This window comes from Camelus bactrianus, chromosome 4 (assembly GCF_048773025.1).
Source record: "Camelus bactrianus isolate YW-2024 breed Bactrian camel chromosome 4, ASM4877302v1, whole genome shotgun sequence".
Taxonomy (NCBI): domain Eukaryota; kingdom Metazoa; phylum Chordata; class Mammalia; order Artiodactyla; family Camelidae; genus Camelus; species Camelus bactrianus.
This window is the reverse complement of record NC_133542.1, coordinates 83751983-83768573: the sequence shown is the minus strand read 5'-3', so window position 1 is coordinate 83768573 and position 16591 is coordinate 83751983. Positions and strand designations below refer to the sequence as shown.

Here is a 16591-nt window from a genome sequence, read left to right as displayed (position 1 = left end):
AGTCTTAGATTATTAAAGCTTTAATTTGAAAAGCTTCTAAAGTCAATTTTGAAAGAAAAGGAAACAAATTACTATTCTTTCATTTTCTATTTCTTAATAAAATATTTTTCCATATCCATATTTATTAAATTTTCAGCTTAGAGAAATAAATGTTACCTTGATTGCTAAAAGTACCAAAGAGTGATAAAAGTAAAATGAACCTTTAAAGATGTTCACATAATTATCTAAAATACCACTTGAATTTTTAAAAATCAAATTTAATATTAAATAGGTAATACCGTTTCCTTCATTTAGCAAACAAAAATATCTTTTACTATCATACTCCAAATTATAAATAAAATTTATTTTAAAAAGCTGATTCTGACACTCAAGTTTTTGTTATATGTAACAAAATAAAGGGTGAGAGGACCCTAAGTGACTAAACTAGAAAATTATTTGTGCTAAAACTAATTTCTACATTGGAAACTTCTTGGCTATATACTAATCTTAGTACAAGAACAACATTTTTACTCCTTATAAAATTAAGAGCAGAGATTATGCTTTAGTTTGTTGTTTTATTTCATTCAAAGGGCAGACATTTTTATATCCTCGGAAAGCATTAATATGAAAATATGATTTTTAAACTATGTCATCTTCATAAACTAACATTCACAAAAACATATTTATTACATAAAATAAAAATAACACAAATTTATGGTAATCAGTAGAAGCAGTCTGAGTATAGCAGTTACAAATGTTTTAAGCACAGTTCTCTAGTACAACACACTACATTTCACCCCAGAGAAAGAATGTTGGCAAAGATCTCTACCACATGGAAACTGCTTTTAAAGCTGTTGAGCCCTGAAATTCTATTCAGCAGTTTGAAATTAATCCACAGCTTTTCTCATTCACCCTCCCACTTGGGACTAATGCAAGGCATGACCATCTATTGAGGAAAACCACAAAAAACTTCAAAAACAGCTGCAACGGTAGGCTCTTTTTTCACATATTATTTTAAATGTCGTCTGTTGAAACGTGACATGTAACAATCTTAGTAAATATAAAGGCCATCTTTGGTCTTTTTTAAGTTTCAGTTACCTTGAACAATTTTTTTTTAACAAGCACGTTAGTGTATCATTGCATAACTTTAATATCCATGCAGGCAAGAGCAGGGTGCTGCAAAAGTCACAAAACCATGTTATTGCGAATTTTCAACCATTGATTTTTGACAAATTGGTATCTACAATGCTGCACCAGCAATTCTGAGTGATTCTGTCTGAAGTTACTTATGAAAAAGTGTAAGATGTGCACCAGCAGATAAAATCCAGTGGCGAGCCTGAAAGAATCCCCCCCATTTCATTCTCCCTAAATCCTTCATTAAAGTCCTATATTTTTTCCAGCCTGCGTTTTTCATAGTTTAAAAAGCAATGCTATTAACTGAAAATAATATTTTTATCTATTAAAAAACTATAAAACTAAGAAAATTTAAATTATGGCTTTTCCAATATTCTGTACCACCTAAAAGTAAGTGTTAATGACTACTTTTCATAATGTTAAACCTAAAGTTTAAGTTTTAAAACTGCGCTTGGAACTTGTTTCTATTCATACGAATACAAATCATGAGTGCTTATAAAGTAGTAAAGTTGAAACATGATAGTTTTAAACTCACATGAGACAGGATCATGGGTCTTCACTTTAACTATTTATATTACAGGTATCCTAAGAAGATTTCAGTTGCATTCAAGTACCTTTGTTTAAGGCACCTAATTATTAGCAAACGGAAATTATCAACATTGCTTGGATTCTTGATAGAAAAAGAACTAAAATCATTTTCTGAAACTATTTTTCAGAATGTCACTGATACGTAAAAACTTTTAGCATCTAATTAAAGATCACTAAGGGTTAAATACTTGTTCTCTGGCCCCTACTGCGTTCACCGTGCCAGAAAGTCCTCTAAGCTTTTAAATATTGCTTCGATGGTCTGCGTTTCTATTTCCAGGGAAAAGGAGAGTATTGCCCCACAGTCAGCAGGCCACTAGCTTATTAACTTCCAGTCACCTTAATTTTTGCTAAAATGAAGACTCTGCAGTCTACACTTCTCCTGTTTCTGTTTGTGCCTCTGATAAAGCCAGCACCACCAGCTCAGCAGGATTCACGCATTATCTATGATTATGGAACAGATAATTTTGAAGAAACCTTATTTAGCCAAGATTATGAGGATAAATATCTGGATGGAAAAAGAACTAAGGTATTTTATTTCTACTCTCAATTTAACTTCTAAAATAGTTGTCAATTTAAATGCATGTTTGTTTTTCTCTGAATGTGTCTGATAAGGGGAAAGGAAAAGCACTTTAAATAATTCAAAATAATTCAAAATAACTGTCCCCAAGATTGTATTTTTAAAGTATGCATGCTTCCCAAATTAATGAATAGAATCTATGATAACCAAACAGTATCTATAGCAACCATAACATGAAATTTAAGGGAAACTAAACTTTAAGATGATCTCTGACCAGCTGAGATTTTTTTGTTAATACACAATGCCCTATATTTGCATATTAAACTGAAATAGGAGAAATGCGTATAAAGAGAAATAAAGATGGATTACCAGCTTAAAGTTTATACTATTTTAGAAAGAAGTGGTTCAAGGAAATATAAATAGAAGAGTAGTTGCTAATTTTGTATCTACAGCATTTCACAATAATTTGCATATGTCAACCATATACAATATCAAAAAAACCCGAAAACTACTTAATATGGTGCTTAATTTTTAATCAGTTTCAACAATTTAGACTCTATCATTCTACCAAGTATCTGTAACTGTCATTGAGTTAATACTCTCCAGGGCTGACTTTCATACTACATCTTTCATGTTCTACTTGTATGGGGGCTAATTACTTGTGGTTTCACTGGCACACAGCAATGAACACTGGGAGAGGGAAAAGTTAATACAGCACATTAGTAAGTGCTGCCAGCCTACTGTGTGTCTCTATGTCTGTCTCTCTCTTTCACAGCCACATACACAAAATGGAAAATGAGAAATACAGCCAAATATAGAACAATGTTGATTGGTTCAAAAGTTCTTCTCCACTATAAATAAGATGACCAAGATTTTTAAGAGTGAACGATCATACTTGCTTCTTTTTCTTTTTTGGTACACATGAACAAATGTTAACACTACAATTCCTTTCAATGGAGTTGGTTAATATGCTATTATTATGTATATATAAGATAAGTATATACATAGTCATAGCTTAAAAAGGCCCATCATAACAACAAGCTGCTGGCTCACATGGCTGATTTGAATCTACAAATCAGTTAGAAGGATACTTTCAAAATTCCCTGGTCCCTAAAAAGTAGTAAGTAAAATGTTCTCTGCTGCTTCTCTTTACTTTGCTTTAAAAGTCTATCTTAATGTAAATAAAGGGACCAAGATATTTGTGAAGTGGAGCAGAATTAACTGCTCTTAATAGACAAATGGAGGGAGGAGGGACTGTTCAACCAGGACACTTATGGGAGAATGTTGTCCATAATCCCTCAGTTTTATAGTCCAAATTGGGCTTTATCACACCTGATAGTAAATTTTTATTTTTCCAACAGGAAAAAGAAACTGTAATACCCGATGAGAAAAGCTTTCAATTACAGAAAGATCAGAGTGTAACACCACCACCTCCGAAGAAAGAAAATGATGGTAAGTATGAACATTCTATCATCAAGTTTTTTTAAAGGAGCTTTAAAAAAATAGCTTATAATGGAACTTTATTCCATATGGTAATCCAAAATTGCATCAGGACATAGTAAATCCAAACGGCAGAGTTTTGTCAACAAGGTCAAACAGGTATACTGACAGTGCTCATCATATGCTAGCCCACATTATGAATGAGGAACATGTAACGGGAACATTCAAGAACTGAAGTTTCGTCTAAGTGTGCTTTTCTATATAAAATCAATTCAAGAAATACTTATTAAATACTAATTATTTGCAAATACTACACAGCCTAAGGATAAAGTAAATAAAATTCTTGCCTTTAAGGAACTCACAGAAGAGCAGAAAGTGTAAGTATCATACTGAAAACTGACTTGAACAAATGGAAAGACATCCCTTGTTCTTGGACAGGATGATTTAATATTATAAAGATGTCAGCTCTCCCTAAATTTATAACAATTAGCTTCCTTAAAGAGCTGGCAAGGTTGACTCTCAAGTTCATACGGAAAATCAGATCTGTAAGAAACCGTATATTAGAATATAAAGCCTCCATATTTTTTTAAAAAGTATAATACTTGTGCATAAATGAAAGTCTGCAGACAGAAATACATGAAGAAATTTAGTGAATAATAAAGGTAGCATTTTAATCACTGAAGCAAAGACGGTATCTTTGAAAATTTGGGCTAGGAAATCTAAGCAGTCAACTGAAAAAGGATACAACTAGATCCATATCTTATACAGAAAAAAGAACTCTAAATAAATTAGGGTCTCAATGTAAAAAGTGAAACCATACAAATACTAGAAGATAACCAAGGTGTGGGGCGTCTCTAAACCCAGAGACAATAATAGAAAAGATCAATAAATTTAACTCCATAAAACGGAAGTTCTGTGAAACTTTTGCTTCATAAGTGAAGCCAAAGACAAATGAAAATTGAGAAAAATATTTGTAATATGTATCACTGATAAAGAGTTAATATCTCTAATTTAGAAAAAGTAAAAATCCAAGAAAAAGAAATTGATCAAAAATCTACTGGAAAAATGGGCAAAAGATATGATTGGACAATTCACAAAATGATATAAAAATGACCCTTAAACACATAAAAAGTGGTCAATCTCACACACAGAGAAACATAAGTTTAAATTATGTTGAGACACAATGTTTAACCCATTTGACAAAAATTAGAAGTGTGACAATATATTAATATATTCCATTGGCAAAACTGTGGGGTATCAGACACTGACATACCTTGCTGCTGGTAATACAAACTGGTACTTTGGACAGGGATTTGGTAATATCTAACAAAACCAAACGTCAGGATTTGGCAATATTTTAAAAAACCAAACACAAGATTTAATCTGTGACATAGCAATTGACTACTAGGAATCTACACTAAAGATATACCTCCAAAAGTAAGAAAATACATATGTAAAATCACTGAAGCATTGCCTGCAACTGTAAAATATTGGAAACAATCTTATTGTTTATACATTGAAGAGTGGTTGAATAAAGTATGGTACATCTACATAGGGGAATACTATGCAGTTGTCAAAATTAATGAAGAAGCTCTCTAACATGGAGTGATTTCCAGAGTATATGAAAAAAATCAAAGTGCCAAAGAGTATCTACAGTGTGCTGTCTTTCATCTAAGAATGAAGGGAATGCAAGAGGATATACATGCATCAGCTCTCTTGTGTGAGAAGAAGGGTAATTAAAACACCAAGACTAGTTTCCTGTTGGTTACAGATGGGACAAGAGGTGGAAAGGAGGGGAAGATGGGAACAAGAAATACTGGGGGGAAGATTTGATTTTAGAACAAGGTTACATTTCACATAGGCAAACAAACAAATATATTTATAAATAAAATCAACAAGGTTAAGTTAAGAAGAACCCAAATTGGCATACAAACAGAAAAATATACTTAACTGCATTTCAAATGAATTACGTAAGACACAAAGGGGGAAAAATATAACCAGTAACTCTTAAATACAGTATTTTGACTATATACTTTAAGGCTAAAGACAAAATAGAATAGGCAAATACTGAAATTTCAGTGAGTAGGTTTTCCAGCATTATGGGCTAGGAATAATGAAACTTAATGAAAATCAATGTGTGTTCTACGGCTGAGTAAAGTAAACACACAGTGGATGATGAGGGTCAGGTTTCTCACTGTCAGAGAAGGATGTTACAAGTATGGTAAGAGGGAAGGTTAGAATGAACACTGTGAAGTTGGACTGGAATGAAAATACCACTATCAACTCATGGTTTATATACAGAAATAGATATAGACATGTTTGCCTCTCAGTGTGAGTGTGTGAATATATGCAGGTAATTTATTTATATGAATATATGGTGCATACAGACATGCATTTATGTATGTCTATATGCATGCACATAAATATGTATATAGCACATGTCTACATAAATATACATGTGTGTAGGTATGTGTATTATATATGAAGAGAGAGCCAAATACACATACATATATTTCCCAGCTCTCTCTGCTAAAAGAGCCCAGAAACAATGAGATCCCAGTAGCAATGAGCACACCCACACCCAAATCTTGGTTTCTAAAAACCATTCTCCACTACATAGGAACCAGTATTCTCCTTGAAGAAATAGCTGATTTCAGGCCCGGGGCAGGGAAAAGGCAAGACTGGTTTAGGACATCCTATCATGCCAGAAAATAATTTAGTTCTCAAAGAACAGTGGGGACATTAAATTTTTAAATTAATCAAAATATTTTAAAATACATAGGTATAAATTTATACAAGATGTATAAGACCTGCTCCCTGAAATCCAGACAATCATGCTGAGAAATTAAAGAAGACCTAAATATATGGATAGATAACATTGTATCAAGGACCAGAAAACTCACTATCATTAAGATGTCAATTTTTCCCAAATTCATCTGTAAATTCAATGCAATCTCATTTTAAATTCCCAGCAGGCCATTTTGAAATTAACAAGCTGATTCGAAAATTTATATGAAAATGCTGAGTCATGACAACGCTGAGGAAGAATAAAGTTGGAGGATTTACACTACCTAATATCAAACTTATTATAAAGCTAGAGGAATTAAGACATTGTGGGATCACCATAAAAATAAACAAATAGATAACAGAACAGAATAGAGTCCAGAAATACACTTTCATAATGTGGTCAACTGGTTTTTTACAATGGTGCAATGCAATTCAATGGGGAAAGGATAACCTTTTCAAAGAATGGTGCTGAAAGAATCAGAAAGCTGTAAGAGATAAGCAAAAAAAAAAAAAAAAAAAAAAAAAGAACTTCCTGACATCATACATAAAAATTCAAAATAGACTCCATATCTAACTATAAAGAGCTAAACTACACAACTTTCAAAAGAAAACATAGGATAAAAACTTAGTGATTGGCAAACATTTTTAAAATATAACACAAAACCATGAACTATGAAGGAGTCAATTCTTCTTAAAAAATGTTTGCTCTTCAAGAGACTGATAAGAAAATAAAAAGACAAGCCACAGACAGAAGAAAATATCTGCAAAACATAAACTGACAAATGACTTAAGCTACCAAATACACTTTTCTAATTCAATAATAATAATACAAAAGCCCATTTAAAAATGGGCAAAAGATATGAATAGACACTTCACCATATGTGGATGGCAAATAAGTATATAAAAAGATGCTCAGCACATTAGTCATCACGAAAGTGTAAATTAAAACACAAGATACCATAACACACCTTACCTGAAAATGAAAAAGTCCGACCACACTAAATGTTGCCAAGGATGCAGAGTAACTGGAACTCTCATGCACTACTAGTAGGAACGTAAAATGGCATAACCACTATGGTAAACAGTTTAGGACTTTCTTCAAAAGATAAAATATATACCTATAGTAAGACCTAGCCATTCTACTCTTAGGTATTTACCCAGGAGAAGTGAAAGCATTAAGTCCATTCATAAACGTTCATAGCAGCTTTCTTTGAAACAGACAAAAACTGGAAACAACCCAAATGTCCATGAGAGATGACTGTACAAACTGTGTCTATTGACACAATGGAACAAATAGGAATGAACTCAGTAATAAATAGGAACGAATTACTGGTACATGCAAAAATAGATGAATCTTAAAATAATTATGCAGAGTGAAAGAGGCTAGACCAAAGAGTATACAGTGTATGATTCTTTTGAAATAAAAACGCAAACTCATCTATAGTGAGAGAAAAGAGACGTGGGCTGCTGGGAGGGAGTACCAACGGCATGGGGAAACTTTCTGGGGTGATGTATATGTTAATTGTCTTGATTGTGGCTTTGGTTTCATGGTCATATACGTATGCCAAAACTTATATATTATACAAGTTAAATATGTGCAACTTATTGTATATAATTTAACCATAAAAAAGCTGTGGCAGGATAAAACAGTTTAAGAATCCTCACTGACTATCTAATCTATGACAATTTGATTGCCAAAATAAATATGATGGTAATATATTATGACCCATGGGATAAAGAATCCTTACGTTCATACTGACAGAAATAAACAAGAAGGGAGTGTTCCACCTTATATAAGAATGCTAACTAACAAATGTAGCAGAAATGATGGAATTAGAAAATCACTATTTGGCAACTATCCTAGTGATAAATAGTTCAAGTAAGTATCGTCAACAGATGACAAAATCAGAGGGAGAAAGTTTGATGACAAACCAGATGTGTAGAACCTCAAAGTACTTCTCCAGAAAGTACTTATTAATTACAAAGTGAAAAACAGTAACTTTACAGAGTGAGAAACATGACAGACAACAACTGAACCAAGTGACTAAAGACAGCATCATGAGGAATGAGACAGATACCGCATGCTCCCTGATACATGACACTAAGGACGCGACATCATTTCCATGGTACTCCTGCCAAAAATGAGGAACCTCAGACAAACCCTAACAGAAAGACATTCTGTAAAATAAATGCCCTGAAAAATAAAATGTTCTAAAAATTCAAAAATTTCCAAAACAGTAAAACAGTTTGAAAAATGAAAACTAAGGAACTGTTTCAGGTTGAAGGATACAAAAGAGGCAGAACAAATAAATGCAATGAGTGATGCAGGTCATCATGGCACCCTAACTCTAATTTTCCATGTTATGCCCATGATGACTCTAAGTTTCATGTTATTAGTTTGCTTATTTAACTAAATGGTTTCTAAACTCATTAGAAATATGCTTGAGTCACACCAAGTGATGAATCAAGCTTCTGTTTACCTTAAGTCCTGCTTTACGATTTTTTTTTTTTTTGGTATTCAAATGAAGAAATCTAACTGTCAATCAATTCAGCAACTAAGTGATCACCTCTAAAACAGACAGGAGAATAAAAGAGATTGTGGGTTCTGGAATTAAATAAAATTCTGGTGAGTGATCAGGCACAGTACAGACCACTAGCTCTCATGTCTTTCCCTGCTGTCACCCATAATTCTGTCAAGTATCTTTTCAAATTAGCAGTAACATTCATGATACCAAGAATTTTACCCCTAGAAGTGCACTATTTTTGAACTACTGATTTTTATGATTTTGCTTCTCGATTCAGAAATGCCCACGTGCCTGCTGTGTGTTTGTCTAAGTGGTTCTGTGTACTGTGAAGAAGTTGACATTGATGCTGTCCCACCTCTGCCGAAGGAATCAGCCTATTTGTATGCACGATTCAACAGAATCAAAAAGTTGACTGCCAAAGATTTTGCAGACATACGTAAGTTAATTTAAAATAAGATATAGTATTAACTCATGTTAGTGTTTAACTCATATAAACACAAGATTTTAGGTCCCTGGGGCCTATCACACGTAGGGTAGTCACTGTCGGAGTGTTTAAAGTATCCACTACATTTAACAAAAATCCACTGCTTTACTGGTGAATCTCATTTCTATTCAGATGTCCTGTCATCTTTCTTTACTGGTGAATTTGGAGTTTATGGTGACAGCTCATATGGTGACAGCTCATCTAGAACATGGGCAACGACATCTTCTCAACCCCAACACTTCAAGATCCAACTGCCCCAGCCAGTCGGCAGTACAAATATAATCAGGGTATTTCTTCAAAGACAACATTTTATTTTGTACTTCTGCTATAAAAACATAGAAACTGCTTTTTTCTTTACTTAAATCCGGCTGCATATTAAACACATCTGTGAAAGTATTTTCAAAATAAGTGCTGATACCAGGCCTTAGTCCACAGAGATTCTAACTTAGGTCTGGGGAGAAGAGGCACAAGTGTTGCCATTAACCACAACAAAACTCCTCAGATGATTCTAATATGGAACTAGTGCTGAGAACGGGGCCTTTCACTCCTTCCCAGGTCATAAACAATCTTGGACTTCGGGTGTTTTATCAAACTTTACAGCAGCTTGCCACTAGTGTGTTACCATGAACACACCAAATTCCCCCACTTCGGCATTCCCAAGTCCAAGTCTTGGATCACTAATCCTTCATAAATTTTCTAAATTCCAATGTTGTCAAGTGCTTCTGAAGAAAACCACATCAAGAAATGCACACTGGCCCCACTACACATTTATGAGATTAACTGTATCGGATTTCATGCCATCACTGGTAGCTCCCAACTGACTGAATACAGTCGCTCCTCATTACTTATAGATTCCATGTTTTCAAATTCACCTACTTGATAAAATGTATTTGTAACCCCCAAATCAAGACTTATGGCACTTCTGCACTCATTCAGACATGTGCCCAGTGGTTAAAAAATGTAAGTCACAAAGGTAAAGTTGAATGAGATGATCTGCTCTTTATTTCAGCTTTTATACTGTAAACAAATGTCCTATTTACAGTCAACTTAGTGCCACATTTTCGTGCTTTCTGCTGTTTAAAATGCTCCCTGAGTGTAGTGCTTCTGAAGTGCTGTCCAGTGCAAGAAGGCTGTGATGTGCCTCACAGAGAAAATACGTGCGTTAGCTAATCTTCATTTAAATGTGAGTTACAGTGCTGAGGACCGAGTTCCATGTTAATGTATCAATAATATATACTAAATGAGATGCCTTTAAAAAGAAACACATATTAAAGTTTATACTAATTGGTTGATGAAAATATGTGACAAGAGACACAAATCCTGTATATTCCCTAGGAGCAATGGGTCCATATTTACTAATTCAGCATTTGCAGCAACTTTACAGACATGACTACCTCCAATGGTGAGGGGCAACCATATTTCTTAATCATTCCAGACAGACAAAAGTGATACACATACCAACACACACTGAACTTGTCTCTCAGTATGCACCACTTTAATAAATTAGAGAACATTTTTGGCTTTGTTGTTAAGCAATAAGGCGTGGAGAGATTAAGATAATAGACCCACAATCACAATGCAACATGCTGGCAAAAAAATCCAAAAATATTTACATGGTTCTATTTAGTCAAATGTAATGCTTACTTTCTATAATACGCAACAAAGAATTTCTTTCAAACTGCCTGAGCATACTGAGAATTCAAACAAAAAAGGATGGAAGGATTCTATTAACTTTAAGTTCTCTTGCAAGCCTGAGAGTCTAGAGCTCCGGTGAGACAGGCCAGCAGTGTCAAGCACAGAGTAGATGTTCAGTATTCAGTCAACAAACTTACTGAGCTCTAATTGTAGAAGCTCTACTAGGCACTAAAAATAAAAGTTTGAATGACCTGTTAAGTGGCTTTCCTCAGTCCACACAGTTAAGAACTTAACTTCATTTAAAAAAATATTTTCTGTATTTTTTTTTTTTGTATATTTTCCCTTCAAGCTAACTTAAGACGACTTGATTTTACGGGGAATTTGATTGAAGATATAGAAGACGGTACTTTTTCAAAACTTTCTCTGTTAGAAGAGCTTACACTGGCTGAAAATCAACTACTGAAACTTCCAGTTCTCCCACCCAAGCTTACTTTGTTTAATGCAAAATACAACAAAATCAAGAGTAGAGGAATCAAAGCAAATGCATTCAAAGTAAGTATTTCATAGTATGACTGAGCACAATATAATACCAGTTTTATACAGCCACTGACAACATGGTAAACAAAAAAGAAACTATGGTCTAAATTTGTTTTGTTTTAAAACTATTTTAATTTAATAATGGAAGACATTATTGACATAATAAATAGTGATACCATTAGGCTTATTCAGTCCAGTTTATGCCTGTACCTCACTTAAAATATATAACCTTTATCTTGTTCCATGGGACTATATGCTGTCACATCTTTCTCCTTTATTCACACAGCAAATACTCATTTATAGACAAGGTCTGCACTCTCACGGCACCAATTCTCTACAAAAATCTCAAAATGGGAATTTTCCTGTGTTTCTTTTTCCTTACAATATTAGTAAATTCACAAATGCCAGAAAAAATAATGTTCTAATGTAAACACTGAGTTTTCCTTTTAATACTTAAAAGCATTAGACCATAGAATTCTTAGGTAGACATTCTTTTGAATTCCATGATGGCATCTAATACAAAATTCTGTATGTAGTAAAAATTACATACATTTCTTAAGTGAGTACTTCGAGAAAATAAACGCACAGGAAAAAGGGAAGGTGATCTACTCCGACTTGGGGAGCCAGGCTGTCTCAAAATGCACAGTCTGCCGAGAAGTAAGCACCTCAGCCCAGGACTTCAACAGCTAGGATATACTCACTCTTGGTCCTGAAAGAAATCTCAGATAAAAGGCTGAGACATTGACGCCACTGTCAGCAACAGAAGACCACGTTGAAAAAGAAAGTCTAGCTCCTAATGATAGCGCCTAACAGTTCCTCAGAAGTCAGGGGACTTTTAAAAACTAGACTTCCTTTATTTGATTATTAAAATATTTTGTTAAAATTTATTATTTATTGTTCATTCTAAAATGTATTTTCTTTTTTAAAATTTTTATTGGTGGGGGAGGTAATTACGTTTATTTATTTTTAGAGGAGGTACTGGGGGTTGAACCCAGGATCTCATGCCTGCTAAGCACGCGCTTTATCCCCCTTAGACTTACTTTAAAAACAAACCAAAAAAAAAGCTTGTAATTTGAAGACACGTAATTTGAGCAGGTAAGCCTTTGAATAACTGGCATGTTAAAGACCTATAGGAGCTGATCAACATTTCACAAAAGGAATGTTTGAATATTTCAGATTTTACACAAGGATTACAGAAGGGATTCATGACAAGTTGGCATGGAAATGATAAACTCAGCTACTTTGCAGTTTTGCTTAAGGCCCTAGGTTGCAAAAGCCATTGGTAAAATCAGGTTACTCATCCAGGTAAAAAGGCCCATTGAGGAAGACAGGAGCTTGGTACCCATATTGTGGATTGTAGGATGCTTAAGATAATAGCAAATTTATTTTTAAAAAACATTAGCAAATTCTGCTACAGAATGCATAACAAAGGTAAGGTAGAAGATTATTGTCAGGGGAAACTACTTCTTGAAATCATATAAAATTATACAGAATAATGAGTTACTGATCATGAAAAGTAATCCAATATAGAGCATGTAGGGGAGAAAAAAAATCATACCTAGCTATGTGTTTAATAAATTGCTTTGGGAAACAAGCACACACATCTCTTATGGGTATGCACTTTGCTACTAATTGGTAGAGCTGAAATGGAAAGTTCTGGCGGTTTAAGAGAGATTATGGCAGCACAAGGATCCAAATCCAATCCTGCATAAGAATTACCCTCATTACCCGCTCCCAAGACAAATTCAAAGGGCCCCAGAAACCAGCGTTGGGGATGAGGCCGGGTATGACTGGGTATTCAGAGGTGAAATGAATGGACAGAAATGTGGAGATGCATCAGGCTCTACTGCCTGCCCTGCATAAAGGGCCAAAACATTGTTATTCGTAAAAGCAAAAGCAAAACAAAACAAAAACCCAAACCTAGAACTGCCACAGCAATGATTAACAATATTGTGTCTATATTTAATATGTGTGTATATAGCTTGAATCCTGTGAAGAAATGTACTGACCTCAGTAACACACGAGCAAAACTACCTTTTCCTTACAGAAACTGCATAACCTCTCCTTCCTCTACTTGGACCACAATGCCCTGGAATCTGTGCCTCTTAATTTACCAGAAAGTCTGCGTGTAATTCATCTTCAGGTATGACTGCTCCTGTCAACATATCTGACTTTAATTCAAATTACTATGGGTCAGTCTTATGATTCATTAGGAAGCTCACTTATTCCCATGTAAATATTGCCCATCAACAGTACTAATGTTTAGCCAAATGCACCCTCCTGCCTAGAAGCTCCAGTTCTCTCCAGAACACAAAGGACCAGTGACGCTGGGAGTGAGGTCTGCGCTTAGGGTAGGGTTTGTCTCCAGGTGTGCAGTTAGCATCTCCTAGCTAACCCGACACGTGAAAAACTGAAGTTAGGAGACACTGAGACCCCTGGTTTATGTTCCTTTCTCTAAACAGCAGTAAAGACTTGCTTTTGGAGACTTCTCAGCTAACTTTACTGTCTGACGTCAACTTAGGTTACTAGAAAAGTGAGGAGGAATAAACTAAAATGGGTCTTTCAGCATCACAAGCATTCTCACTCATTCTTCTTGCTTCTTTAAAGTATATTTAAAAGGACACAGTACCCATTTTGAGTTGACACTCTAGAATAGGATATTTTTTCCAGCTAGTATAATCTTATTTATATTCAGATATTTGTTACATGGGTTTTGCTCTTAGAAATACCAAGTAGTGCATTCTTCCAAAGGAACACTGTAGACTTTTTAAAGGGAGGCTCAGATTGCTCAGAGAAGATTTTTATTACCACGAAGACAAAGACAGATACACCGTATGAACAATATTTTAAAAATCACTTTATCTAACTACTATATATAAAATAAACAACAAGGTCTGACTATATAGCACAGGGAGCTATACCTAATACCTTGTAATAGCCTATAATGAAAAAAATATGAAAAGGAATATATATATATGTACAACTGAATCACTATGCTGTACAACAGAAATTAACACAATATTGTAAATCAACTATACTTCAATAAAGAAAATGGTTTTGAGAAAACAAAAAACGTTCACTTTATCTAAAAAGAATAAAATATTCTGTGAGATCTCATTACATAGCATAAAAAAGGAATGATTTCGAATCGCTAAACGATTATTTTTTCCCTTTTGTTTTCCAGTTTAACAACATAACTTCAATTACAGATGATACATTCTGCAAGGCTAACGACACCAGTTATATTCGGGACCGAATTGAAGAGATACGCTTGGAGGGCAACCCAATTGTCCTGGGAAAACATCCCAACAGTTTTATCTGCTTAAAAAGATTGCCTGTAGGGTCATATATTTAACCACTATCAATGTAGCATATAAGCTAAAGTACACACATACTCACAGTCTGTCTCAACAATGTCTAAAGGAGCATAAATATTTAATACTAATTTTGTATCCCACTATGAAGGAATCGATGGAAGCAAGGATGTTTAAAAATCTTACATATAACAACAAGTAAAAAGTATGATTGAATCTCAAAGTTCAAAACAAAGTAATGTGAAAATATTTGAACAGCATTACAAAATCCTTGTAAGCTTATACTAGAAAACCATTTAAAAGATATGTTTTTATATAAATACCCCAATTTAAGAACTATTATGAAGTGAGAGGATAAAGCCAAGAAACTTTCAACTGTTTGTCTTTCCTGGCCTCTACTGGATCCCTAAAGCATTTAAGGCAAATGTTGTAAAATCTCTGAAAAGCTAAATATTTCCAGTGACCTTCCACTTTTCTTTTATGATTCATACATTATTCATTATGAAGTAAGAATTCTGTTTTCTTTCTATTAAGGCAGCTATTTTATTTTTACTTAGCCTGAGAAGTAGGGTATAGTCTTGTATCTAGGCAAAACTTTCCAAATAAAGCATAATTTTACTCTCTGATAAAGACCTAATACAGCAATGTTTAATTATTCTGCTTTGTAGTCACACAGTTAGCGCCTTTAGTAAAACAGTACAAAATTTTCTTTAATCTAAATATTAACACTCTATCAATAAACATTTTAATTTAAGCACACCAAAATCAGTAGGCTTATAAGAAAAACTGAAAATCCATCCTGTTTCTCAGAACACAGGCATAAATAAAGTTCTCCACTATAAAGGCTTTCAATTATGATATATACTGCAAAATATTTTCTTTTTATACTATAGGAATGAGAGTCTCATCAATAAATTTATCCAAATGTAAGATATGACAGTAGAGTGAATTCTGTGGCGCTACTCCACACCACCTTCCCACCTACCCATACACATCCATATTCATGCAAACAGGTCAAAGGTTCACAAGAAAGCATCTCAGCAACATTTTCTAAAGACCCATGATTAACTGATATGTTTAAAGATGAGAATTCATCTTCAATCTAATAGTGATCATTTACGGTGACAATGCTGCCAGATTAAAGTCCCTAAAATAACGTTCCTCTCACCCAAATGTCACTCAAAAGTTTTAATCTCCAGTTTTGGGGTTGCATACAAAATTATCAGTGCTTTAGAAACAAAGAGTCTGAACCATGTATATACAAATTACCGACATTGTTTCCAACATAAATTATACAGTAGAATCAAGTTGGTCTCTGTATACTATTTCCAGAACAAATATTATCTGTGTTTTTTCATTTGCTTCTGTTTTTTCTGTACCTAGAATGACCTTCTGTTTTTTAATTTCCTCCCCATTTGTCAAGGTTGACTCTAAGATGAAACTTTTTCATTAAAATATCTGTGATCTCTTAAGGCCACATAATTACCCTTATAACACTTACTGACTCATTCACTTATTTTATTTTAGTAACTGATAATCATAACTATTATACTGCTTACTCATTTTGTGTACGTGCCTCACTTCTCTGTGATGGAAAGCTCCCTGAGCCCAGTGACCACATCCAGTATTCCCTTTATATATTCAAAGCACC

At 34.0% G+C, this 16591-nt stretch overlaps 2 protein-coding genes across 3 annotated transcripts in view; one reads left to right on the top strand and one right to left on the bottom strand.

The window, feature by feature from the left end:
* Nucleotides 1-16591, bottom strand: part of CENPP (centromere protein P) — a 218795-nt gene that overhangs the window by 136948 nt on the left and 65256 nt on the right. The window lies entirely within an intron of this gene.
* On the top strand, nt 826-15870 carry OGN (osteoglycin). Of its 2 annotated transcripts, none has more exons than XM_010967481.3 (7): nt 826-968; nt 1979-2227; nt 3580-3670; nt 9248-9406; nt 11439-11641; nt 13674-13769; nt 14811-15870. In XM_010967481.3, the coding sequence occupies exons 2-7, from the start codon at nt 2054-2056 to the stop codon at nt 14979-14981; spliced, it is 894 nt and encodes a 297-aa protein (XP_010965783.1). In that variant the 5' UTR covers nt 826-968; nt 1979-2053; the 3' UTR covers nt 14982-15870. The 2 variants fall into 2 exon arrangements, with proteins under 2 accessions (XP_010965783.1, XP_010965784.1); XM_010967482.3 differs by having other exon boundaries at nt 833-968; nt 1694-2227.